At 48.9% G+C, this 25,310-nt stretch overlaps 8 protein-coding genes across 8 annotated transcripts; 3 read left to right on the top strand and 5 right to left on the bottom strand.

The window, feature by feature from the left end:
• Positions 1 to 54: 54 nt before the first annotated feature.
• BDW43DRAFT_300780 (DIL and Ankyrin domain protein) lies at positions 55 to 6,454 on the top strand (the record flags this gene model as incomplete). Its single annotated transcript, XM_032044953.1, has 7 exons — positions 55 to 247; positions 418 to 857; positions 928 to 1,332; positions 1,398 to 2,874; positions 4,432 to 4,436; positions 4,910 to 6,042; positions 6,163 to 6,454. The coding sequence occupies 7 exons, from the start codon at positions 55 to 57 to the stop codon at positions 6,452 to 6,454; spliced, it is 3,945 nt and encodes a 1,314-aa protein (XP_031899532.1).
• Positions 6,455 to 7,181: 727 nt separating this feature from the next.
• BDW43DRAFT_101588 (uncharacterized protein) lies at positions 7,182 to 7,876 on the bottom strand. Its single transcript, XM_032037763.1, has one exon. The coding sequence runs from the start codon at positions 7,623 to 7,625 to the stop codon at positions 7,251 to 7,253; it is 375 nt and encodes a 124-aa protein (XP_031899531.1). The 5' UTR covers positions 7,626 to 7,876; the 3' UTR covers positions 7,182 to 7,250.
• Positions 7,877 to 8,127: 251 nt separating this feature from the next.
• BDW43DRAFT_311774 (putative TBC domain protein) lies at positions 8,128 to 10,566 on the bottom strand (the record flags this gene model as incomplete). Its single annotated transcript, XM_032047250.1, has 1 exon — positions 8,128 to 10,566. The coding sequence occupies one exon, from the start codon at positions 10,564 to 10,566 to the stop codon at positions 8,128 to 8,130; it is 2,439 nt and encodes an 812-aa protein (XP_031899530.1).
• Positions 10,567 to 11,819: 1,253 nt separating this feature from the next.
• Positions 11,820 to 13,781, bottom strand: BDW43DRAFT_278309 (Mo25 family protein). The gene is made up of 5 exons (XM_032042153.1): positions 13,398 to 13,781; positions 13,242 to 13,302; positions 12,692 to 13,167; positions 12,362 to 12,634; positions 11,820 to 12,292 (listed from the first exon to the last, which is right to left on the bottom strand). The coding sequence occupies exons 1-5, from the start codon at positions 13,503 to 13,505 to the stop codon at positions 12,053 to 12,055; spliced, it is 1,158 nt and encodes a 385-aa protein (XP_031899529.1). The 5' UTR covers positions 13,506 to 13,781; the 3' UTR covers positions 11,820 to 12,052.
• A 110-nt stretch (positions 13,782 to 13,891) lies between these two features.
• BDW43DRAFT_101546 (protein arginine methyltransferase RmtB) lies at positions 13,892 to 16,068 on the top strand. Its single transcript, XM_032037761.1, has 4 exons — positions 13,892 to 14,302; positions 14,447 to 14,854; positions 14,927 to 15,164; positions 15,221 to 16,068. The coding sequence occupies exons 1-4, from the start codon at positions 14,068 to 14,070 to the stop codon at positions 15,969 to 15,971; spliced, it is 1,632 nt and encodes a 543-aa protein (XP_031899528.1). The 5' UTR covers positions 13,892 to 14,067; the 3' UTR covers positions 15,972 to 16,068.
• Positions 16,068 to 17,328, bottom strand: BDW43DRAFT_101566 (uncharacterized protein). The gene is made up of 2 exons (XM_032037762.1): positions 17,282 to 17,328; positions 16,068 to 17,224 (listed from the first exon to the last, which is right to left on the bottom strand). Exons 1-2 carry the CDS (start codon positions 17,287 to 17,289, stop codon positions 16,165 to 16,167), a joined length of 1,068 nt encoding a protein of 355 aa, XP_031899527.1. The 5' UTR covers positions 17,290 to 17,328; the 3' UTR covers positions 16,068 to 16,164.
• Positions 17,329 to 17,477: 149 nt separating this feature from the next.
• BDW43DRAFT_278303 (AAA family ATPase SEC18) lies at positions 17,478 to 20,581 on the top strand (the record flags this gene model as incomplete). The annotated part of the gene is made up of 3 exons (XM_032042152.1): positions 17,478 to 18,078; positions 18,129 to 18,441; positions 18,492 to 20,581. Coding segments are annotated over exons 1-3 (2,552 nt in total), but the record flags the coding sequence as incomplete, so codon positions are not given.
• Positions 20,582 to 23,007: 2,426 nt separating this feature from the next.
• On the bottom strand, positions 23,008 to 23,871 carry BDW43DRAFT_311768 (KxDL motif-containing protein; the record flags this gene model as incomplete). Its single annotated transcript, XM_032047249.1, has 3 exons — positions 23,008 to 23,092; positions 23,293 to 23,445; positions 23,564 to 23,871. The coding sequence occupies 3 exons, from the start codon at positions 23,869 to 23,871 to the stop codon at positions 23,008 to 23,010; spliced, it is 546 nt and encodes a 181-aa protein (XP_031899525.1).
• Positions 23,872 to 25,310: the final 1,439 nt, after the last annotated feature.

Genomic DNA, 25,310 nt, shown 5'->3' with positions numbered 1-25,310 from the left:
GCGATCCCATTCTCTCTTTGTTGGCTCTTGAGGCTGGATTGATTCCCCGTCACTATGGATTCGACCGCTTCCCTCCGCGGGGCTTCGGACGAGCTCGATCGCAACAACGGTAGTGATCCCGACTTAGTCCACACTCACAAAAAGCAGCTTTCTGGAGAACTGCCCGACGATTTACCTAAATCCCTGGACGACCGTCGTTCCGTCCCCGTGATTCAAGCGGAGACTGAGATGTACGATGGTTGGCAAGGTTCGCAACTTCTTCCCCGCGGTACCCCAGACGGTCGAGCAGGCTGCAGGAACTAAATATAGTTTCCGAGGCTACGGAGACTTTCTACAACTTTATGTCAAGATCGCTGTTGTGTTAAACCCAAGATTAGGAACGGACGAATACTGACCCTGGATTTCTCTCATCTGTAGGCCAATCCCAGTTCCTCACGACGCCTGTGGCCGCGAAGCCGTTGAGCTTCAGTCTTACCCTGGATGATCACTCGCATGATGATGAGCACAGTCTACAGGCTCAATATGGACGGGGTCTTGCCGCGGTGGATGACGACAACGAATCGACCACTACGGCTAGGCTAGAGGACAGCGATGCCCGACTAATGGAGATGCTTGCTGCGCAGGCGGCTCATCGGGAAGTAGATTCGCTAGGGGCAGACGAAGAAGCAATCGCAGCGGACGAAAAGTTATCAGAAACAAAAAAGAAGGATATTTTGCAACGAGGTTTGAACATGGCTGCCAGCAACGGCGATGTAGAACGCGTGCGCAAGTTGGTACAGGGCAAAGCGAAGGATTATGTGAACGTGAACCTGCCGGATGAGGAGGGGACAGTGCCCTTAATCTATGCCAGCTGTTTTGTATGTAATTCACCTCTTTGTCTTTGTTGCGCATTCAATGGGATCACTCCGGCTAACTGGAATCAATCAGGGGCATCAAGACGTAGTTTCAGCCCTTCTTAACGCAGGCGCCAATGTTGACCAACAGGACCGCAACCAATGGAGTGCTTTGATGTGGGCAATGACAAACCGACATAAGACGATTGCAAAAATCCTCCTTGACCATGGAGCATCACCGGATATCAAGTCCTCCTCTGGGGGAACTGCGTTTGATTTTGCCCAGCCAGGAAGCGAGATCTCCGAATACCTGCATGAGAACGGCTATCATTTTGGCCCTAGCGTTATTGAGGATGATTTTTACGACGCTGGCTTTGCGCACGGTCGATTCGAGGAGGAGATTGCTGAGAGTGAAATGAAACGGCGGATGATGATGGAGGAGAGTGCTATCAACCTGGAAGTTGATCTGTCAAGCCTGGGGCTCGATGAGAAATTTGATGTAAGTGAACAGATTTGCCTACATACGGAAGGGCCTTTATCAAAATGATCCTAACTATCTAGCAGGCACTCGATGATGAAGAGATGGAGGAAGAACAGCAGGAATTCGTCTGGGATCGATGCTTGAATGACCAAATGTTCGTCTTCCAGGAGAGCGAATTAGAGAGGATCTTGGACATAATCATCACCAACATGACTCCGCAGCGATCTCCATCGCAGAAGCCAGTTCCTGCCAACCTGCTTTTCCTCAGTGCCCGGTACGCACATTATCATGCCAGCTCAGAATTACTCGCACAGCTACTTGTCTCGGCGACGGACAAGATCAATGATGTTGTTGAACGCCACCAGTGGGACATGACGATACTGGCGTTTTGGATGTCGAACGCCACTTTACTTTTACATTACCTGAAGAAGGACGGGGGTTTGGTGGAAGCGACTGTGGAGTTCCAACTGCACCTGGCGGAGCTTATAAATGAGATATTCATATTGATTATTCGGGATGCCGAGCGCCGAATGAATAAAGTACTAGACGAGGCGATGTTAGACCACGAGACGATCCCTGGACTGGAGGATGTCCATTTCCAAAACGAGTGGAAACTGTTCCGCTCCAAGTCCAAGGCCAAAGCCCCCGAACCAGCCGAGAAGCGCTTCCGACCCCCATCCCCACGACGACGAGCACAGGTCTCACCACGGAATATTACCTCCCTGCTTTCTTCGACTCTGTTTGTTTTAGATCTCTACGATGTCCACTCCGTCATCATTACCCAGATCCTCTCCCAGCTACTGTACTGGTTGGGAGCCGAGCTCTTCAATCGCATCATGACTACCAAACGTTACCTAGCTCGAACCAAGGCAATGCAGATTCGCATGAACGTGTCGACCCTGGAAGATTGGGCACGTAACAACAACCGACAACCTGAACACTATGAGAATGGGTCCATGAGTAGTACCGGCGAATGCACCATGGACGCAGCCCGCAGACACCTGGCCCCGGTCATCCAGCTGTTGCAATGGTTACAGTGCTTCTCATCTCTAGGAGATGATTTCGAGTCCCTTGTAACCACGTTACTCCAGTTGCAACAACTGACACCCGCCCAACTTCTCCACGCGGTTAAATCATATCGACCCGAGGTAGGGGAGAAGGGACTCACGAAACCAGCGATGAAATTCTTGATTGATCTGCAACGCGATCCAGACCTGCTGTTTCGGGAGCAATCGAAGCTGCAGGGGGCCAAAGAACAAGACGCGGTGCAAGAGGCAGGGCAGACAGAGGGGCGGCCACGGACTCCTCGCCAGGATCAACTTTCCACATCTGATGAGGCATCGGCCCAAACATCAAGCGCGTCTCCCGGGTCATTCATCACATCACCGCGCATGGATGATCGAAATGGGGCTAACGGGGTCTTCTTGGACCCATCGCTCACCCTTCCCTTCTCATTACCTACCAGCACAGATATGTTGATCAGTTACGGGGCAGGATGGGGCGGCACAAACCGGGAACGAGCACGCAAGTACATCCCTACCGTACCTCCCGAGGTGCTGAGTAGATTCGATCGTGACAGTTGAAGCGAACGATAGGGCATAATTAATGCGCTGCTTGACAGTTGTGATTATACCGCCCACGCCCTCCCGCTCGCGGGTATTTTTTTTTTCCCCCTTTTGTTTAGCGGGCTTTGAATTCGAGTATATACATTTTATTAAGCCATGTCCGGCATTGGTTGCTACTCTGTAATGAAAGCGCTGGAATCTATGACATAGAGAAACTTTGGAGAAAATTGGGATGGACACAAGTGAAGAGGAAAATGTAAAAGGACCAATGGCCCTTTAATGAAAATAGCAAGTCTAATCTATGACGAAACCACGCGTAGAATCCCACGCAAGCTGGAGTATATAGGGATAGTCATTAGGGTTACTGGATATGGAGGGCAGACGAGAGGAGAAAGGTAAAGTCAAGACATCTAGATGAAACGAAACCCCGGGAAGGGACAATAGTCTAATATGAGATTGGGGGGAAGTGGGGTGCATGATTGGTGTGAAGAAATATTACCATTCGAAATGATGACCCCAATTCTATATCTCGTTTAATATCAATCTTTATTTACTTTAGTTTCGAGAGAGTATTTACGGGTTCCATACATAAAGTGCCTCCCGTTTCGGGTATGCCGAAGCGGGAACTTTTGTCATGGAAATGATTCTCACAAGATATTATTGTACAAAGAAATTTCAAGGACAAGGAAAAAAAATCTTACTTCAAAGACGGGACTCAAGTTGTCGCATTCAATTTCTGGAAACTCGTTGCCACTTCCTTCCAATAGTTTCCTTCCTCGGTCTAAATCCAATCCAACCCAATCAATGGGGAAAATGGTACGATCAAATCGAGTGATGGTGTTTTCTTATTAGTCCCAAGGCTTATATTACGCTCCAAGCCAGACCAAATCGAGAACTCACAAACGAACGGACGCTCCACTTGGGATTTTTTTCCTCTTCTTCTTCGCTTCTTCGGGCCCGAGGCTCAAGGCATCTACATTCTTTTGTGTTCTTTTAATTTGGACTTGTTTGACTTTGGGCTCCAAGTCTGTGCGGAAGACTGTCCCGTGTTGCTGTCTCTCATTCCATTCTTCCCGGACTAGGATGTCTTACTCCCCGTGTCTGTTTCTGCTTTTATTTCTATTTTCAACTGTACTAGGACAGAAGACTGATTGCATCGAATGTAAGTATCAATCAATCAATCAATCAACATACAACGCTGTCTGTCGGACCGACCCGCCCAGGAATCGATAGATGGTATGCATTGCTTGCTTGCTTGCTTGGTGCTCGGAGAATTTGCTCCGAAGGCTTTCCATTGGCGATAAGGCGCCTGGACTCGTCCACGCTCGTCGTCATCAGCAGCGCCAGTCATACGCAATGATGCTCTAGTGGCCGGCGCCAGTCCACTGATCCACTTCGCTCACACTTAGGGACCAGGGTGTTATCCGTATTCGGACACGTATCTATCTCCATATAAGCTTCCTGCATATATAGATCATGTCCATATGTGATTAGTGTGGCTTCTCTATCGAATATTTGTTGGATCGATTCGGCAAATTCTCACATCAGGCAGACATTGTACGCTCCTGAGGCACTCTTGCTCTTTCCTTATCGAGCCAGTGCGTTGCGGACACTTTCCCTTGTCTGGTAAGTGGCTTTTTTCCTCTTTTGGGCGGTTCCCTTTTTGGGCGATCTTGGGGGGGGGGGTTTGATGTTTTTTCATTTTTATTTTTGATGTATTGTATTTTTTTTTTTCTTGCTGTATGAAGCTGTTGATCACTGTATTAGCTTCTCTCTTCTTCCTCCTACTTCTTACATCCCCATTCTTCTCTTCTCTCTCCCCTCTCGTTCTTCTGAGACGACGATGCGTGGCATCTACCATTTCTTCTCGTCTGATTCTGTGTCTCTGTTCCTTCTCCTCATGCATTGATTGCGCAATGAGACTGTGACTTGTCTACATTCTTCTATGTACAACGGTCTCCACGCCAGGTCATCATTGGTTGGACCTTTCTTGCACGGACAATCTTTTTAGTATGCTACTCACATTGAAGCCGCCCCTTCAGAGCGGGATTAAGGGCCCTCATGACTACGCTATCCTTCGCCAGTCTATCCCCACGCCTCGGTCTTCTCCTCCCTCAGCACCTGACACCTCCGCGGTCATTGTAGCCTCCACGGGATCTCCTGTGGACCACTCTATGGAGCCCTCTCGTGGTGGCTTCCCGCCCCCATCAACTCTGGCATTGCCCCCGCCGGATGTCGGCTTCTCATCTATGAATTCCGTGAACCAACAACTACCGCGCCCTCCGGCGCAGCGGCAGAGTTCGGATGACACCAGTCCCTACTGGCATGCGAGGGCCGAAGAAGACCGGAGAAGACAGGAGGAAGAACGAACCCGCCAGGAATCGTTGCGTCTGGAGCAGCGGAAGATCGAACAGAATATGCTTCGGGATTCCCTGCAGGCCGGTGTACCTCCTCATATGATCCCGCTTATCTTCGCGGGCATCAGCCAGAATGGCGTGCCACAGTCAGTCCTCGAATGGACCCAGCAACACATGGCTCAAAGTACTGCCAGCAACCGCGCACCAGCTGCTCCTGCGCCAGCTCCATCTCATTCTGCCCAGCGGCGTAGCCTGCATGCCCGTGGGGATTCTCGTAACGTCCCCCTTGGTCCATATGCAGCTCCACCACCGCAGCAGGTGGTACCTCCCCCGGGGATCCTTCTATCGCAACCTCTTTCCCCCGCAGGGCCATCTTCCGCTCCGCAACCACTCGGCCGGTCCCCTTTACCTAATGGGCCAGTTGATCCCCGGGGTTCGACCATGCCTCGCTTCAACACTGCTGAACACGTCCAACAGCAGCCTCCAATTAACCTGAGTAATGTCCACTATGCGCCGGGGTCATCTATTCCGCAAGTTCAACATGCAGCAGGCAAGGCGGATGGCCACCATCGGCAGTCTTCGTCTCTGTACTTTCACCACTGGATTCCTCCAAACCAGTCTCACCCGAATACACCTTCTGGGAGAACCCGCCAAGAATCACCTTTTGCATCACAAGCCTCTCGTCGCCCCGAGTACCAAAACTCTCCGGGCCGGAAAAGGAAAGCTACCGGTCCTCACCAGCCGGCTCCCTTCCCATCACGTCCTTCCGAAACAGTCCCGACTTCTTCACAAACCTCCCGGCCAGGGTCCCCCGTGGATCCTATCCAGCGGACTGAGCATTCCCACCATCACCGTCAGCATAGTGGCGCATCCACCACGTATGAGTCCCGTGTCCGAGAGCAGTCAGGTCCTGAACGTGGCAGCAGAGCTGCGAGCCCAGCTCGTCATGCGCAGCGTGTAATTGCCCCCGCAGTGGAGATGGCTTCAAGGAAGGATCATAACCAAGTGGACGGTCCAGAACATCGAGGCGAACTAACCCCAACGGAGGGTAACATTCAGTTGCCACCCGCAGCATCTCAACTACAGTACTCTTCGAGTATCGGCACCGCACCCCCTGAGTCTGACTTGGACAGTAGCCCGGGACCCTCTCCTACTTCGGGGGTACTCCGAGCACCCACCCGACCAAGTGAGCACGGTGCTGCACCCCCCGGGCAATGACCTGTGGGTTGCGAAAAAAAGACTGTCTCTTGTATTTACATACGACCATGTCGTCCCTGGTCGCAACAGATTGGGATTTTCGCAACGAGATAGATGACTTTACGAAGCACTCAGCACTCAGAACTCCTCCAAAAGCATGTTCTTATCTTCAATTAGCTGTCCCTATTGAATCGACTCTCCTTTGTCCTCTACCTCTTTCCCTAACAATTTTGCATCTTCCACTGTGACCAAGGGTTCGGCACCTCTATACCACTCATATTCCCGACTGGTTCGTGGAAGCTATCTACATGACATACTATATCCTGTATTTATTTAAGACTCCCCACCGGCGCCTGAGGTGCTCAAAATTTTGACAAATGCTACCTAGCGCACAATGTAGCCTTAGAGCCGCGTACGTTCTTTTGCGTAATATTTTCGTATGCGTCTATTTATAAATATACTCTTTTAGTATGTCTCGGTAAACAATGTAGTTAGTCATAGAATTGTTGCCCCTTTTCTATTATCCAAAGCTTACCAACACGAGAACCAATTATCCCTCGATGGTTCATTCACCGAATCGCTTAGATTAGAGAGTTTAGTTGAACTACTCCAGAGTGCGTTGCAATGTTCGTGAACGTCTACATTGTGAATGGCTAAGCTGGCAATTGAACATGTTTACTGTCAGTTTTTTTTTCTCTTAGAAAAAAGACCTCCCTCAGTGTTGATGCACAAGGATGGATAAATAAACGGACACTCAGAAGACGACAAATATGTAATTATTGATAGATACACATCATGGTAGACAAAAGAAGGGGTATCAGTATAACATTGGTTCTTCTTGCTGTGGCTTTGATATATAGAAAAAATGGAAGGATAAAAAAGCAAACAAGATAGACAGAAGAGACGCAGACGGATACAGACGGGAAAAGAAATCGCAATTCAAGGAGAGAGCAAAAAAGTTTGGGATGTGCGCTGTGTAGCGAACGGAAGCAAAGTGGGATACGCGCGAATAGATTGTACTGATATAGGAAATAGGGGTAACGATTTGCGTATGTAACGAAGAAGAGATAAATATATCAAACTCGAAGCTCAGTCTGGGCCGCTGGGATGAGTGAGTGAGAGAGGGACAAACAACGGTCAGCCGGGTAAAGAGTGCTCGGGTCGGTGACGGATGATGCTGTTGATCAGACATAAGAACCAAGAACGTTAAGTCTCGCTGTATAGTGGTTTGGTTTGTTGATGATATTAGTATGGGACCGGCAACAGGAGAGAATATATTAGTTGTATAGCTTATGATGTTGCTGTTATGGAATCAAGACAATGTTTTCATGTCTTTCTGTTTTATCCTTGTATGCGCATCCGCTAACAACCGATCCCCGGTATAGATTCGTACGACTTGAAAGTCGTGTGAAGTCGTCGTAATGTGAAGGCCATTAGGTGTGGTATTAAGATAGAGAAGGCGTTCGTGGACCAAAGCAATCGACTTAAGTCCGAGATCATCAATAATCGTGCGAGTGAAATTGTCCATTAATGGGAGGAGAGCGTTATTTCTTCGGGGCCAGTATAGCCTCGAAAGATTAAATATTATAATGAGGGGGCCGTAAAAAGGTTTTGTAAGTAGACATGATTCTACCAAGTCATCACATCACACATCGCGTCACAACCATCAAAGCCTTGAATGTTAGAAACCGGCCTTAGACCAGAGTCTTTTTCCGACGGTGGACTTTCCATTCGGCTTTAGCGACACGCATAAATAGTTCCACGTCCTTTATCGGAACCCAGCTGGTCAGCACCTTCATGGCGTTTTCAAAATCCGATTCGAGGATTATTTCTCGCATGCCATCGATGAGAGCTGCCGATGTCGCATGGAGCACATCCAAGCCCTTCCCGAAGGCACTCGCATCGGGGGACTCCGTCTTCGCACCTGGACCGGCTAGATCCTCAGCATCACCAAGGAGCATAAAGACGTCCCACACACGAAGTTGGGCCGGGAACGGAATGGAATAATTGAAGAGTGTCAAGTACCAACGTGTACCGTACGCAGTAGGAGGGATACCAAGTTCACTCAGTTTCATGGCAACCTCGCCTCCCGCCAGCCACTCTCGTTCAAAGTCACCCAGAGCCTCCATTAGGCCTGCGAAGCCTGACCGGTAGAGCTGCTCCAGTCCACGTAATTGCCACAGACGGACGAGCATTATGAAGGCATGTTCTTCATCATAGTAAGCAAGGAGGGTTGCAGCAAGGGCTGCCATGCCCTGTACGTAGCCTGTATCTGGGAAGTATAAGGACATCGAATGAAGTACGCGAAATAGCAAGCGTTGACCGCCACGATACCGTCGACGAAACATAATATGGCTAGTAATGGTTCTTGGGACATCGATATCGATCTGTACGTCATCAGGTGATGATACAAATTGGTATTCATGGTAAGCGTCAATGAGATCCTGCTCCGTAGGACTGTCACTGCGCCTTTTGGCGCTCGTTTCCAGAAAGGCGTACCAGGCAGTTGCTCGCCACCGGTCTGGAATGCCCTTCCACGTCCGCTCTATAAGCTTAGAGCTCTGTGTATCAAATTCAAATGACATGCCACCGCCGACCCTGCTGTTCTTGGTCGGCCTGGCCATCTTCGTCCATTTGTCTTCTCTTCGCCACTCTTTCTTCCTAGCTGCACGCATAGCAGATGCATCTAGCCCTTCTCTGGTAGCATCGACTGGATGTGTAAGCATGTCGGCGGCCTCGTCTTTGAATCGGCGGTCACGATTATGGGGAAGACGGTTTGTCGCTTGACGAAATCGAGAAGTTGACCGTCGCATCGGCGAACTATACGCGCTATGTGACGACGAGGGACGGATCGATGGAGTCGAGATCTTTCCGCTCGGAGACCGACCCGCAAATGGTCGGTTACTCGCCAGGGCAGAGGGAGGTCGAATAGAGTATTTCCGGCGTGGGCTTTCAGAGGCAAGGAGCAGGCTGGTAGAAACCCGTTGTATTGGGCTAGGTTCCGTGCCGTCATTGGAGTTGCTAGTAGGCGAGCGAATAAACCCATATCTATCCACGTCCCCCGCCTTTATATTGTGCCAATATTCAATCCCACCAGCTAGCTCATTGGGTTCCTTTTGGATAATTGAAGCAGGCTCCGGACCGACGGAGGACACTATGCTCTTGGTTTCCGTACCAGACACACTGGCACCTGAAAGGCGAGAAGTCTCCTCACTTGTCGGGCCGCCTTCTTCCCAAAGAACACCATTCTCCATAGCCATGGCCTTCGCTACCTCCGAGTCCGTCACATTTTCTTCACCTTTCTCATACATCAACCTAACCCGGCGCGACAGCATATCCTCATCTGCGGAAATAACTCTACTGGGCATAGCGCTCCGTCTGACACGAAGCGATGGTGGCAGTTTTGAGCGCCTTGAAGGAGCTTCTAAAAGTTCTGTTTCGGTGCCATTTTGCTCCGTTGGCGCCGTAGCCTTCTCGCTTTCTTCTTGTTGTGGGGGTTCTCTCTCCTCTTGTGGTCTATCGCTTGACCCCCGAGTGTCCTGCAGGTTCTCTTTTTGATCCAGCTGTTTTAATCGTTGCCTCGCTTCCTCTTTGATGAGACTACCGCGCTTAGAAAATCTCATAGACTGCGGGCCAAGATCCTCGAGAGACGAATCGGGTATATCCAAGGACAGCCCGTTGAAGGGGGCTTCTATCGGGGGCACAGGTGGTGGTGAGTCTGGATCTCTCTTTAACTCCATAGATCGTTTGCCCCATAACCCGCTCCATTTCCGTTCGGACCAGCGAGAACCTGGGCGCGAGCCCGGCCGCGAGCTTGGACGAGATCCAGAGTCGTTGACGACAATGCTAGGAACGGCGCGCAGGGAGCGCAAACTCACAACAGACCTCGCAGCATCCGGCCGTAAGAACCTTCCGTCTTTCGTTCGTGGGCGCTCGTTCTGATGCGACGAGAGCAGAGGGCGTGATTGGTCTCCGGGATATGTCGACGGTATGCTGGCTGCAGATGTTGTGTTTTCGGGGCATAGTGGGTAATCGACTGGAGTTGGAAACGAGGCAGATCTGACAGCTAAAGGGGCTGCTGCGGCGACAGTTTCTTCGTATGGCACAGCGTGAATCGAGCCAGACTCTGACATTACGGCGCCAGGTAACGAAGCGGATCGCATATCCTCCACCATTATCCTGGCATGACTTGTTTTGTATTTATCCTTGTGGTCACTGTAGCTTGTGAATCCTTTTCCTTGTTCCGTAACTTTCTGTCTCTTTGAACAAGAACTCTGGGGAGGCGGAGGGGGTTGAACGGTTGGTTTCAAGGGAGGGAGGTAGGCGGGGGCGCTCAAAGGAGGCGAAGGTAATAAACTACTCGACGAAGAATCCCGTGCGGAGATCACCGTTTGGCAGGGTAATGGAGTAGATAGGGAAAGAAAAAGGAAATCAGGGAAAGGAGCGACACTAGCGACAGGACATTTCTTGCGTAATAGAGCATGACCGCCCCCGACAGCGAGATATGTGACCAGATAGGAGAAAGGAGAGAAGAATTGGGTGTTTAAACGCTTGGCGGGGACGAAGGACAAGCTTTCCTATGGGGTCTCTCAACCCTAATTCCCCAGCGAAGGATCGGAAATACTGCACCCAAAAGTCAGGCACAGGAGTAAGGATTCCCCAGATGTGACCATGTAATTAAATCCCATTGCGTCTGGATTCCAAATTCGATAGACTTGAAAAGGTTTGCCTCTCGCTGAAGGTCTTCAAGGCTTAAAGCAGGGATCGCAAAGGGAGGGCTATTTTTCCTGTTGCGCTCCACACGGGAAGCCTTCCAGATACTACTAGACTTAATTTTAGGCCACGCAGCTGTGGATCTGATTCATGATTTTGCGTTGCAGACTTGCGGATATTATTGATAATAATAGAAGTGGTTGTCGTGGGAGACGACGTCTAACTTAAATCCACCCTGGAGGAAGGATTCATTTTGCGTGGCATTATTTATCTAACTAAATAATAGGAAGGTCAAAAATCTCAAAAACAAAGCGGAAAGAAAATAAAAATTAATATATATAAATCTTTCCTACTTTCTATTTTTTCTCCCACCCCTTCTGTCCACTTCTCTCATCGTTAGTTTGCTCCGAAAATATGTGAGTACAACATGATCAATATGGGGTTGAATGACTACAAGTACCGATATCATCCCTTGTTCGTGTGGCTTATGGAAACATGAAGAAGTCTTATTGTCTAACTAGTGCAAAATATCAATCGATTCCTCACTGCTCCTGGGACTCAAAACTACATCTACATCCGGTGTGAAATGCAAGGATGGAATTCCGGTATTGTCTTTTATTTGAAATTATATTTACTCATCCCCTTCCTCTTCTTTGTTTATTTTTGGGGTCTTGTTTCGCGTTTATGCTCCCTGATTGCTAGTCATGTCATTACGTCCATCACCCCTAAATCGCCAATTGTACTGTAACGCCATGATGACCAGATACCAGCAGGCCATCGTTGCAAACGGGGAATAGCCAGAATGTACAGCCCAGCGTACATAGTCCTGCTGCGCTAAATCCCCAAGTGGTAGTCCAAAGAGGGGGGACAGAAGAAAGGAATGCGAAGGGCGCTTCCACATTGCACCTAGGCCACGGCAGCCGTGTTGACGCCCGATCGAGATGGCTCCCGTGCAGAGCGTGCCGGGTCAATAGGCTCCTTGGGTAGAAGCTCAATCTGGCGGACCAGAAAGCTCTTCTCATCAGTAAATTGATCGTCATCCGTACGATCCTCTAAAAATCTAGGAAGGAATTTCAGTAGTCGGTCTCGGTTGTTGATAAGAATGCGTTGCACCGCCACGGACTTGTTCGGGTTGGCAACAAACACCTGCACCACAATTATATTCCCAATCAGAAAGCCAGCGCCATTCAGGTCAAACATTTTAGCCACACATACCTTAAACACGTGGAATCCCTCATACTGAACCATTTTCCGATCGTCTCGTAGCAACTTCATACATATCTTGAGATTTTCCCCGCTTTCAACGTACGCCATCATCACGTTGTAGTTGGCACGGTCCAGCAGGATTTCCCCAAGCAGTTTAATGCTCTGTCGCTTGGTGACGTACGAGTCAGACTGCACGAGTACAGTGTTGAATTTGTCGAAAAATCTGTCGAAGTTCGTCGCTAGATACCCTGTTACCAAAGATTTGTGTCGAGTCAAAATTTCCTATAGCCGCTGTTACTCACCGTGACTAAACCGATAAGGGTGAAAGAGCAGACTTACTCTAAAGGTTGTGAAAGCATCCGCACTTAACTCAAACGTTCCTCGATCTATCCAATGGAAGAAATTCCAAAATATCCCAGTCCCGGCTTGTGGGACGCCAGGCTGGACTTCGGTAAGCCTGATGGCCGGCTCCCCATCTTCTGACTGGTCATATAGGACTATAGCCGCGATGACGTCAAATTTCAAGGCTTCCCTCAATATGGTGCCACACGGCATTGCGCTTTGACTGTGTTCGTAGCCTTTACATAGCTCAATAATCACCTCGGGCCGGTTGTGAACAATGTAGGAAATGACAGGCGGATCCGCCTGGCTTGAATTGCCGGGCTTGAAACGAAGAATGTGCGAAAATATAGTTTGCGTGTCTTTGCGGGCTTCAAAGGGTAGAAGATAGAGGCTTCGGGCGAGTTCGTATAGCAAATCTTCATGGAGAGTAGCCTGAACTAATGCATGCACCTGTTCGGGAGACACTTCGATTTCTGGAGGAAACTTTTATTAGCAAATCCCACTTCTCATTATGCGTGAACATTGTTCTATTTTGCGGTTAACTCACCTTGAGTCCCTTGAACAATCAATTTCATTTGACTAAGCTGTTTAGACAACTCATCTTCCACCTAATTGGCATTGAGTAACGGTGAGCTTAGCGTTATGTTTACATTTAACTAGGAATAAACACAAAGAGACCGGACAAACAAGATATCTAGCTTACCTTAGCAGCGGTGGGAGGGGCTTCTCGAAGCCTTAACACCTGATCCTTGATTGATCTGACAATGTCGGAAGGATGTCGGGATCGACCACGGTTGAAAAAGAAAGCCATTCTTTGTTGTTTGGTAAAGGCTTGGATTATAAGAGGGGGGGAAGGTAGCGCTCTGGAGAGAGGTGAGCGTTTATAGTACACTAGCGCATGCAATAAAGGTAGGACAATAGAATTGAGCCCTTTGATAGCCAGATTTTAGTCTCAAAGTGAGGGAAGATCTTTGTTTGTCGATGACTGAGTTCTAATGTTTTCGGAGGAGGGAAAGCAGTAAGGCGGTGGTGATAAGTGTTGGCGGGGAGGGAGCTGACGGCCTCAGGCGCTTATCGCAGTCTGGGCCCTTGGGTCATGTGGGTAAACAAAGTAACCAAACTCTCCGGGCGGGGCAACCGGTTGGCTGCCCTTTTTTTTTTTTTTTTTTTTTTTTTGCCTTGGTAAAGAGGGGTCCTGTTCAATTTTATCATATAATTCCCTTTCCGAAACCTCCTAGTAGCACTGCATAAATTCTTCAGAATTTTTGCTACTCGAGTGAGAATTGGGATTTCCTAGCCTCAATTGAACTTTCCTTGATCTTTCGGAATCTTGCCAATTTGTTTCACTATCTGCCTACCCCGCAATTGTCGCCATGTCTGCTACGATCCCCTCTGGCCGTCCTCCAAAGGATGATGACTCCTGCTCTACACACTCAGAGGATTCTGACCTCAGTAATGAGGAAGGATGGGAGGATGTCGAGCCCGACGATGAGACACAGCCAGTGGTTGGCCTGTTCTCCGAGAAAGTCTACCCCAACGTGCTTTCCATGCTACAGGAGACCAAAGACAAATACAACTTTGACCTACGGAGAATACAGAAAGAGCTCGGTGTGTAACTAATTAACTGAACTGGACCCTAGCGTTTGAGTATTTTTCTCCGTTGCTCAGGCCTGGACGATCTATATTTGAACGATCACAATATGTTTTCTGGGCTAACCTTTCTTCCTCTTTTCCGTTGCCTTGCGCTTTCAGATCTGGATTTCCTGGGTACTATCAAATTGGTGAACTATATTCGCACTCAAGTCAAAGCTGGAAACTCACCGCCAGATGTGTCATCCAAATCCAACTTTGAAGACGAGATCTACCTGAAGCCCGTTCTTGAGGACGACGCTCTTTTGTACAGTCTAGATGATCTCGAAGACCAAGATGCAGAAGCCCCCGCAGGCACCGAGGCCGAGAGACGAGTAATTGAGTTGCAAGAGGACCTGGAACGCCTGCAGAGCCAGTTCTCTGAGTACAGGCTTGCCGTGCAGAAGTCGATGGAAGATCAGCTGTCAGAGGAGGACGAAAAGCTTGGATCGTCTGTGTCATCGGCCCAAAAGACTGCCAAAAAGGCTGCAGAGATTGACTCAGACTACTTCTCATCCTATTCATACAATGGTATGCTACACCTAGTCTGTTGCACGGGTATTGAGTGATGAATTATATGCTGACGGAGTGCTTTTCTCTCAGGTATTCACGAATCTATGCTGAAGGACGCTGTTCGCACCGATAGTTATCGTGACTTTGTCTATCAAAACAAGCATTTGTTTAAGGATAAGGTTGTTCTGGACGTTGGATGCGGTACAGGAATCCTGTCAATGTTCTGCGCGAAAGCAGGTGCCCGGAAAGTCATCTCAGTGGACAATTCAAATATCATCGATAGGGCGAAAGAGATCATTCATGAGAACGGCTTTGGGGATGTGATAACGTACGTACCACAAGGGCATTTTTCTGACACCATGTTACTAACTCTGAAGCTTTTAGATGCATCCGCGGTAAGATTGAGGAAGTCACACTCCCTGTTGCGCAGGTTGACATCATCATATCCGAATGGATGGGGTATTGTCTTTTGTTTGAAGCCATGTTTGATTCAGTTATCTATGCTAGAGATCGTTATCTGGCACCCGGAGGACTCATGGTCCCGTCGCACGCTACGCTGCGTATTGCTCCTTTTGCGGACCCTGACTTCATGGCCTCGCATATCTCGTTCTGGAATGATGTCTACGGTTTCAACATGCGGAGCATGCTCACTGGTATTTACGATGAATCGCTTGTCCGTAGCGTGCAACCATCGACTATCCCTGGAAACTCTTCCGTCTTCCTACCACTCCCATTGCATACAATCACGGTCGATGAGCTGTCCTTTTTAAAGGAGTTTCAGGTTACTTTGAAAGAGGACATTGACTCGCTTGATGGCTGGGCTATCTGGTTTGACATATTCTTCATGCCCTCTAAAGATTCTCCTATTTCGGATGATGCCATCCCTTCGGAGATGCAAAAGAAGGGCTTTGTTGCTTTTACTACGGGTCCTGATGGCCCAGAAACCCATTGGCAACAAGGTATCCTCCTCATCGATCACGGAAAGAAGCAAGCCCTTCCTTTGAAGAAGGGACAAACGATCACAGGAAAGGTCGGTTATCAAAAGAAAGGGGAAAAATCGCGGTCCTTGGACATCTCTATCGAATGGGATGTTCAAAAGAGCGGCAAGGGAGCCCAGCAATGGAGTTTGCAGTGAGAGATCTGACTAAAAAGTTTTGTTTGCCTTCCGACTAAATTCGCTCTCTTTCCGGTATGTTACGACTTTTAGAAAGTCTCATTTGATAGACAGCTGTTAAAAAAAATTGAAGTATTCAACATGCCATCTGGTGGGTATCATATATGTAAGACAACCATCAAAAGATGGTTGAAGAACACGGCTTCATACCTGATTAGTTATGCCTTGAGTCGGGTAATTCCCGGTGACGGCGTCTGTTACGGTCGCTCCGACTGCGGTTGCGACTGCGATCACGATCACGATGTGGATATGCATCCAAATGAGAGAGCCTCTTACGCGAGCGGTCCCGGCTTCTGTCTCGGCCATGGCGACGATGACGATGTGCTCTTCGATTCTTGTCTTCTCGATCCTTGTCTGGTAAGGTATCAAGTTTGAATCCCTCAAGGCTGTCCATGGACCGTGATCTGCTCCTGTGATGCCCCGAACGGTGTTTCTCTTCCAGTTTCAAAGCTTCTAACTCCCGTCGTCTGTCTTCTTCCCACTTCCTCCTTTCTCGTTCAACCGACTTTAGCTGGCGGACTCCCCTTTTCATCACTGCAAGTGGGTCGTTGGCATCCATTCTAGATTTTTCTCTTTCTTTTCTCATAGGATCCTCATTGCCCCAAACGTCTTTCCCCAAAACTGAATCTGGAACCGTAGCATCCTTTTCCGAAGAAGAATACCATGGTTTTTTGCCGACAGATTGACGGAACCCTGCTGCATTCGAGAACCGCATCGTATATTGATCTTCATATACCTTTCTCTTCTCGGCCAACTCTTTTTCATTCTCCGGGTTTTTCTCCGTGCGTTTATGTGGCGCTTCTGAAGGGAACAGGTCAATATGACCTGCATTATCGTAAAGCGGCGCATCACTAGAACGAGAGGAAACAAGCTCCCCCCGCTTCGCCAGTGCAAACTGTGCATCCTCTCGAGCGAGCCTAATATCGCGATCCGTATCATTCTCTCCAGCCAACCGCCGTCGCTTTCTGGATCTTCCAGCATCATCTGCATAACTCTTCCTATCAGGCCGAGAGACCGGCAACGGTGACCGCGGGGGAGGTGGTGGAGTAGATAGCCGTTCACCGCGGAGGATCTGTATTCTTCGTTCGGCATCAATTTCTTGAATGCGACGCTCTTGTTCTTCCTCCCTGGCCTTCGCCTGTGCCTCATCGCGCCGCACGCGGGCAATGTTCTCCGGGTTGTAGACGTTCCATGACTTCTTACCGAGTAGATGACTAGAAATAGTTAGTACGGTGAAAAGGATAACGGGACTGCATAAAAGTAGCACTGACAGAGGCATCTTGACCAGAATAATAAGAATACTATTCGCTGTTTAAGCCTAATATCATGCTGTGTTGATCGTAGTGAAGGCGATAAGAAAGGCGGGGAGCAGACGGCAGAAACGGAGGTTCGCGGGCCGATGTGGCCAACGGAAACGTATCTATGGGTTACGGGAGCTCAGCCTATAGAGTCCCCATGCTTTGTTCCCTCCGCCACATTTCTCTACATCTCACTATATCCTCTGCTAATTATCCCAAGTGAAATACTTGCGACATAGTACCACTGGGGGAGGCCATATTGATATCCCTGCTTTGGCCTAACGTGACAGCTGTCGGCAACGTTAACCTGTGCCCTTACAAGAGCTTCACCTCAATATAATCCTCACTATCCGACCATCATCACATTTCTTATACGCAACTTGCGGTCTGTCTACGACCTTATGAACCAGGATGTTTAACCGCAACAATATACCTTCCGTACCCAACCCCTTTGGCTCCCGGCCATCTCGCGGGGATGGCTATTCAAGCCCCAACCCGGGCCAGGGACCTCCTCCTTATCCACGAAGAGAATATAACGCCAGCCCTGCGCCTACGGGTGGTGTAGGGTACGAATACCGTCCTCGTCCCCCAGAGTATGACGTTGTGATGACTGACGATTATAATAACTTAAGGGGATATGGAGCACCGATGGGAAGGCCTGGTCAACCACCACAGTTGCCCTCGAGAGCTCCTGTTGGAGGAAGCTCAGGGAGAACCTGGACCTTGCGTCCCGCGAAGAGTCCCGACAATACCTACACATTTGGTAACTTGTAAGTTTAGTTTTTGGTCAATATGAGGTCCACTGACTAACATGGCCCAGGGTTGCAGTTTCGCCACAGGATTTCCCACCTACTCGCGATGGGCACGACCTTTTCCTTCTTATTAATGATGTCTTCGTATTCTCCGCGCGCCCATATGAGGGATTCCCACCAGGTCATATTAGCATGTCGGATCCTCAGCGGACGTGGGCTGGCGTTGCATTCACGGACGCTGTCAATGTGCAGATCTACGATCCGTTCAGTCAAGGCGGACAAGCATACATTGGGTCTACAGACATCGAAATTGGATTCGCCGGTAAGAAGAGAGTTGAGACTCCATACGATCAAGATGAGTTGGGTAATGCAGTCGTCAAGGTAGATCTCCGATCATTTCGAACTAAACGATGGTAAGCTAATTAGGACAGAATTTTGAAAACCAAATATTTGCCCCGGGCCAAAAGATATTAATGGACCATAAGAGCATCCCCCTTCTTCTGACAATTAAGACCGTTCAACGTGTTGACTTGAGTTCCGAGAAGGCCGACTTGTCTGGTGGCCATGTGGAGACGGATCCTATCGCCAGGGGTATTCTCACGAGACATTCTCAGATCAACTTCTTCAAAGACGCCCGGACTGGTATCAATTTGAAAGCTTCGAACCGTCGGCCAGCGGCCAATTCTATTATTCAACCTGATTTTAAGTTCGAGAACATGGGTATCGGAGGCCTTGATACGGAGTTTAGCACAATTTTCCGTCGTGCATTTGCATCTCGTATCTTCCCCCCAGGTTTGGTCGAAAAGCTGGGTATCCAGCACGTGAAGGGTATGCTCCTTTATGGTCCTCCGGGAACTGGTAAAACGTTGATTGCCCGGCAAATTGGCAAGATGTTAAACGCAAGGGAACCGAAGATTATCAACGGTCCCGAAGTGCTGAACAAATATGTCGGGCAGTCAGAGGAGAACATTCGGAAGCTTTTCGCAGACGCAGAAGCTGAGTATAAGGAGAAGGGTGAGGAAAGTGGGCTCCATATTATCATTTTTGACGAGCTCGATGCTGTTTGTAAGCAGCGTGGCAGCGGAGCAGGCGGTGGCACGGGCGTAGGTGACAGTGTGGTGAACCAACTGCTATCGAAACTCGATGGTGTGGATCAGCTCAATAACATTCTTCTTATCGGTATGACCAATAGGAAGGACATGATCGATGATGCGCTATTGCGACCTGGCCGTCTTGAAGTGCACATGGAGATCTCTCTCCCCGATGAGAAGGGCCGAGCCCAAATTCTCAAGATTCATACCCAGAAGATGAGGGATAACGACGTGATGGACGTGGATGTTGATCTATCCGAGCTCGCACTGATGACCAAGAACTTCTCAGGTGCCGAGATCGCAGGTCTTGTCAAATCCGCGTCCTCATTCGCCTTTTCTCGACACGTCAAAGTTGGAACAATGGCTGGTATCAGCGACGATGTGGTCAATATGAAAGTCAACCGAGGCGATTTCCACAATGCGCTTGACGAAGTTAAACCTGCATTTGGCGTGTCTGAGGAGGAGCTTTCGAGCCGTATCCAGTACGGCATCATCCATTACTCCCACCAGATAAACGAAATCTTGAAGGAAGGAGAGCTCTTTGTCAAGCAAGTTGGTGAATCGACACCTTTGTTTTCTGTCTTGCTGCATGGTCCAACTGCGTCAGGGAAGACTGCACTCGCAGCCCGGATTGCTATCGATTCTGGATTCCCCTTCATCAAACTGATCAGTCCTGAAGATATGGTCGGCTATAGTGAAATGGCTAAGGTTCAGTATATCAGTAAGATCTTCGATGACGCTTACAAGAGTCGCACCAGTGTTGTTGTCGTCGACAATATCGAAAGAATTATTGACTGGGTCCCAATTGGCCCTCGATTCAGCAATACTGTCCTGCAGACCTTGATGGTCTTTTTAAGGAAGCAGCCGTCAAAGGAACGGCGATTGCTTGTTCTGGCAACCACAACCCAGAGAGCTGTTCTGAAGCAGCTAGATGTGTACAACTCATTCAACTCCGACATCATGGTCCCGAATGTCATGACATGCGACGAATTGCAATACATCATGAAGCAGTCGGAGGCGTTTGATGATCAGGAAATTGGCCAGGTGTTAGAGGCGATTGGTGGTATCAACCAAGCTGACAAGGCGCCGGCGGACAAATTCATCGGTGTCGGCGTTAAGAAAGTGCTGTTGGGCATTGAGACGGCTAAACAGGATGCTGACAAGGTTGGCCGGTTTGTACGTGTCATGGACAGGGCAATTGAGGAAGAGCGGAGCTTTGACTGAGATTCATTCTTTCTTTTCAGATAGAGAGGAGGGGGCTTCTTTTCAGTTGTTGGATACCCAGGTATGTGCCTGTATGTATAGAAGAATGGTATTTGTACTTAGTGAAATTGGCAAGGACACAGAGTGTCTTAATTTAACGTGACTCTTACCCGTGTTCCAATGTATTGTATTTCATTCACTATTGATCACCTGCATGCAGCCCATCCTCCCCAACGAAGGGAATAGTCACACATACACACACACTCTTCCTCTACCCTACCTCTCTTACCTTGACCTCATTCTATGTTAACCTTATCTTTTTGCTATCAAAACTAAACGCACGGCACAAGACTTAAGATGGCTGAAACAGACTCTAGGTCTCTCCATCCCGAGTCAAACTGCATCCTAAAGAAGCAGCTTTCCCAGCAGGAATGCAGTCTCCTAGAAGAATGGGCGCCCGAGACACTAGACGTATTTCGCAGCACAAAAAATGCCGCCCCAGCCCCCGAAACAAGAGTCCGGCGCCACACCAATTGGACCTCGAGCTCGAAAACCTCTAAACAAGGAGGGTATACAGCACCGAACAGGACTTTCCTCTGTGACAAAGAGCTAGCTAAATTGTCTGGTGGAATTAAGAATTTGGAATCACTGTGTACGGTATATTTCCAGCCTTGTTTCATCGAAGATCCCTGGAAGGATCTCAAATCCGTGAGAATGAATTTTACTACCCGCTATTGGTTTGTCTGTCCTTTATATTCGCTTCTATCTCTGTCTCTCTGGCTGCGTGTGTGATTCTTGACTATCTTGAATTGTTGCCACATATTGCCTTGCTTGGATTTGAGTCGGCTAACTGGAGCTTTAGATGAGGGTCCTACGATACGATATTGCTGGGGCGGGGAATACTCTAGTCTCCGTGGGCGCGCGCGCGCGCGCGGGGGGGCACTGTATTGATAATGTGGTGAGGGTGAAAGCGCACAGTCTGAGAACGGTCTGATTTATTTTGCAACAAAATTTGTTACTTACGAATGGGTTGTATATGTTGCTTGTTGGGAGTAGCTCGTGTCGTTGGGCAGAAGGTAGGGCATGCATTCTGATGTGACATGCTCCATGTAATGTTTCTGATCAGGTCCAAAAAGTTATGGAACCCTTGAAATCCTCAGTAGACCAGAACGTACTCTGTTTGCTATTATTGCCACATTTGAGTATTGGTCGACTCGACTATTTGCAGTTGACAGGGGCTTTCTTTCACCCCTAACAAGGAAATCTTTACCCCTGAAACATAGTGGATGCAGTTTCGCGAATCACTGGTTACGCTGAGACAAGGTAAGAGATCTTTGTGTACTAGGTAATTTCTTCTGCTTTCTTTTGCTCTCTCACCTCTTTCTTTCTTATCATACATAATCCTTGTCTCGAGTGATTATAGGCATCCTTGGTATTATCACTCCAGGGGGTGCATGTTCGATGGTCTTATCCTTTCATCAAACCCTACTCTTATTGGAGCCTTATAATTAAGGTATGGATCCTATCTCCTCTTCTCTCTCACTATTAATACAAATGGCTGGATCACCCTATATGGCATCTACACGCGCTAACTGTGACTCCGGCCTAATTGACATCACATGGGAAGGGGGAAGTAAGAGGCTTGAAACACTGCAGGCTCCCAATCCTCCAACCTCCCCATTGTATATTTACGACTACCAGCTGCCTTCCAACGTTGTCTCGACTAATCTTGCCTCCATCAGGGGTCCAAATAAGCTACAGCACTACCATGTTACATCTATGCGCCTAGAAGAACTTAAATTGCCGGTCCAACCCCCCAACGGTATGCGTCCCACGTGTGGCGCAGGGGAGTCTGCTGCCCAAGAGCCCCTGAAGCGTACTAGATCCGGCGCCGGCATTGGCTGTGACAGACTCCGCGCAGACCCGCAAAAGCGGCAATAAACTCCGACGAAAATGGAGGGCGGAGCGGAGGGAGGCGGATAAGGTGTCCGCTGGCGGAGTGGGGTCGGCGCGATAGTGGAAGATCGACTGAAGGTGATCAAAGTCACTTGAGAGAAGCGTGCGAGATGGTTTGACATTGGCCCGGGGATTTTCTGCCATTGATTTGCAGCGAGACCCGTGGGAACCCATGGCTTGTAAATGCGTTGTTCTGCCCCTTAGCCCTCTGGTATGTATCCTGCACTGCTTCCAGGGGGCCGTGCTACAGGCCCCCTACGGTGATGTGATTCACATGACCTGTGGTCAGTAACCTCGCGATGAAAGCATCTCTAGGTCTGCACGTGGATCAGACTAGAGAACGGGACCTCCTCTTTCTCTGCTCTTGCGGTTGGGAATTAATGACTGCATCTCAAATATCAAGAAATCGAGTATATTCCATCAATCATATCGCTATCGGTTAGAAAACGCCAAATGTACAAGTTGCCAAATCGAACAAACCACCGTCACATAAGCCCCACGGATCCCAAACAGTTCCATGACATAGCTCGAGTCACAAACTAAGCACACAAACCTGACCCAAGTTCTCGGGACAATTTTCGCGGGAAGTCGTCGCCGCATTAAAAGAATTACCCTCAAAAGGAAAGTGAGAAGAAAAGGAAAACAAAACACCGGCTGAGAAAAGCAGAGTCATCGGTAGGACTCCCTTGCAAGGAGTTCAGTATTCATCATTATAGGTGTATTTCTTCGTCGCTCGTCGGTATTCCTCGGGATGAACAGCCTCGGCTTTTGCCTTCAGTGCACTATTTTGGCAAACCCCATCAGTTTCGCTCAATAAAGTATGGCAATGCACTTCCTCCCTCTCCCAGCAGCTTGGACAACTGCAACTCAGGCACAGGTGTTGCCAAGAAGAGAAGTGACAGCGGAGCCCCAGCGGAGCGGAATCCCACGACAGCATTGTGCATTGGGTTAGAGTTGAGACCGAAAGGCTATCTAAACTCACCTCACGCGCTTTTGAGTCCATTCAAGATCTCGTTTAGTCTCTCGAGCTACTTTGATGCCGTCAGAGAAGTTGGAACGGGCCCCCTGCAGTCGTCGCTGGGCAAGAGCTTGCAATTCAAGAAGCTCTCGTTGTTTGGCGTTTAGCTGACCGGAGCTGTATGTAATGGTCGTTAGTACACCTGTACTACTTTCAATTCGCAGAAGCATCGCTTGTGCTTAAGAAGCGAAGATACTGGCGAATTCAATCCGTCAGAGTGTCGGCTGCTACTCACGCTTGTGCCTGTCTTGCCAACCCTTTGTCCAAGGGCGTAGGATCAAACACATTCTGCATGCGGTCACACAAAACCTCGACAACATCGACACCAGAATACGACGCAGAGCTTGACTCGTAGTCGCCGCTGATGCTCCCTGAGCTGTAGCTAAAGCCAGCGGAGGTGCGACTTCCCGCCGTGGTGCTAGTATCAGACACATCTGGCGGCGATCCCGAAACGCGGCTGATGGGATAGAGATTGGCAGAGGTCGGTGCCTTAGAGGGAACGTTGATAGGAAGAGGAGGGGCCTGGTAGTGCTGAGTCGCCATTGTGATAAGTGACGTTGCTCGGAGAGAGTCGAACAAGGCAGAGATATGCAAGGCGACAATAGTTGATGAAACAGGCTGGTGGTTAGGCGAATTCCTTCAAGGGATGAAGTAAGTATGTGATATACCTGACTCCCAAAAGGGTGTAAGGTCAAAGTGGAACAAATTTTGTCAAAAACTGGGAAGAAGGCAAGTCTAGGACTGGGAAGATAAGAAAAGGAAGAAGGAGAGGAGGGAGAGGGGACCGAAAAGATGAGACTTTATATATTCCTCACCGGAGGGTCATCCATCCGGCGGAGGAGTCTTCCATGAGGGCCATGGCCTGTCTAGGGCGAGGGGACAGAGTCATTCATTGGGCATTGGACCATCCCGGGAGCCATTTCTCTCTCCCCCATCAGGCCTCACTTTCCCAAGACCCCCAGTTCTCTCCAATCCCGACCCCCCAATTCCGCTCATCTCCCAACTTCTGACAGCCCATTCGCTCCTGTTCCCGAATCGACCCCGCTCTAGTGGGAAGACGAAAACTTAAGGGAGGGATATAGATAGCCGGAGACTGGTCCAGCCCTCGCAAGTCCCTCTCCACTCGGACTCTCTTCCGCGCTCCCGTGGCGATATTTGGACATTTAGTTTTTCTCTCTTTTTGCTTGGACAAGTTCCCGTTGCCCTATACCAATTGGAAAAATAGGGGCAGCTAAAGAATATAAAGAAAGAGGTTATGGGCGGAATTGTATTAGGATATCATAGCTGATCTACCTTGGCGGGTAAGCGGGATTACTTGCTTCTCTCTCTCTCTCTCTCTCTCTCTTCAGTTTACCCAACGTTCTTTCCATTCCTTAGAAATTTTCTTTTGCTTATTTTTTTTTTCTTTTTTCAACCCCCTTTCAGCCATTCAAATCCTTGTTTGCGGATCTTTCAACTTCGGCTTCTCTTTTCTGAATTTTACTGCCTTGTCTTCCAGTCTTTCCGGCCGACCATATCGAGTATCACTAATATCAGGAGGCTGGGTGGCTGGGGAACATGGACGCCGATGAAAGTCAAGTCCTATTTAATAACAGGACGATTGTGAAAAGAAAAAGCTGCATGGTTACGGAGTTAACTAGATGCGACTTACCCTATTGTCGCGCTGGTCAGCGGTGTCTCCTTCGGCGTCTTAGCATCGCTTTCTTGCTGCTGATCTTGGTCTTGCGTGGCTATTGTCGATGTCCTTACCGTGACACACGTTTCGGTGGTATCCTATTTGGTACCAGTCTGTTGAGCATATGAGGTCAGTATAATCAGAGCGAAAAGATGAGGTTTGCGCCATTGGATCGATCCGATTGCGTGTGTGCGCCAAAAAAAAAAAAAAAAAAAAATTTCCCTTCCTCCCTTTTGCCAAAATGGCCCTATAAAATACCCCTGAAATTTGCCAGTGACGGGGACTTGTAAGGATAAAGCAAGGCGCT

This window comes from Aspergillus alliaceus, assembly GCF_009176365.1.
Source record: "Aspergillus alliaceus strain CBS 536.65 unplaced genomic scaffold BDW43scaffold_26, whole genome shotgun sequence".
NCBI classification, from domain to species: domain Eukaryota; kingdom Fungi; phylum Ascomycota; class Eurotiomycetes; order Eurotiales; family Aspergillaceae; genus Aspergillus; species Aspergillus alliaceus.
Note: the sequence above shows the minus strand (reverse complement) of the source record. Positions and strands in the feature narration are given on the sequence as shown.

Bases quoted from the DNA above. Each gene is read 5' to 3' on its own strand.
- BDW43DRAFT_278309 (XM_032042153.1), bottom strand. From the start codon at position 13,505: ATGGCTTTCTTTTTCAACCGTGGTCGATCCCGACATCCTTCCGACATT. The intron at 13,303-13,397 runs GTAAGCTAGATA...AATGCCAATTAG, and splicing joins CCCCTCCCACCGCTGCTAAG to GTGGAAGATGAGTTGTCTAA. The intron at 13,168-13,241 runs GTGAGTTAACCG...AGTTTCCTCCAG, and splicing joins GATTGTTCAAGGGACTCAAG to AAATCGAAGTGTCTCCCGAA.
- BDW43DRAFT_101546 (XM_032037761.1), top strand. From the start codon at position 14,068: ATGTCTGCTACGATCCCCTCTGGCCGTCCTCCAAAGGATGATGACTCC. The intron at 14,303-14,446 runs GTGTGTAACTAA...TTGCGCTTTCAG, and splicing joins GAGAATACAGAAAGAGCTCG to ATCTGGATTTCCTGGGTACT. The intron at 14,855-14,926 runs GTATGCTACACC...CTTTTCTCTCAG, and splicing joins CTCATCCTATTCATACAATG to GTATTCACGAATCTATGCTG.
- BDW43DRAFT_101588 (XM_032037763.1), bottom strand. From the start codon at position 7,625: ATGTCTGATCAACAGCATCATCCGTCACCGACCCGAGCACTCTTTACC.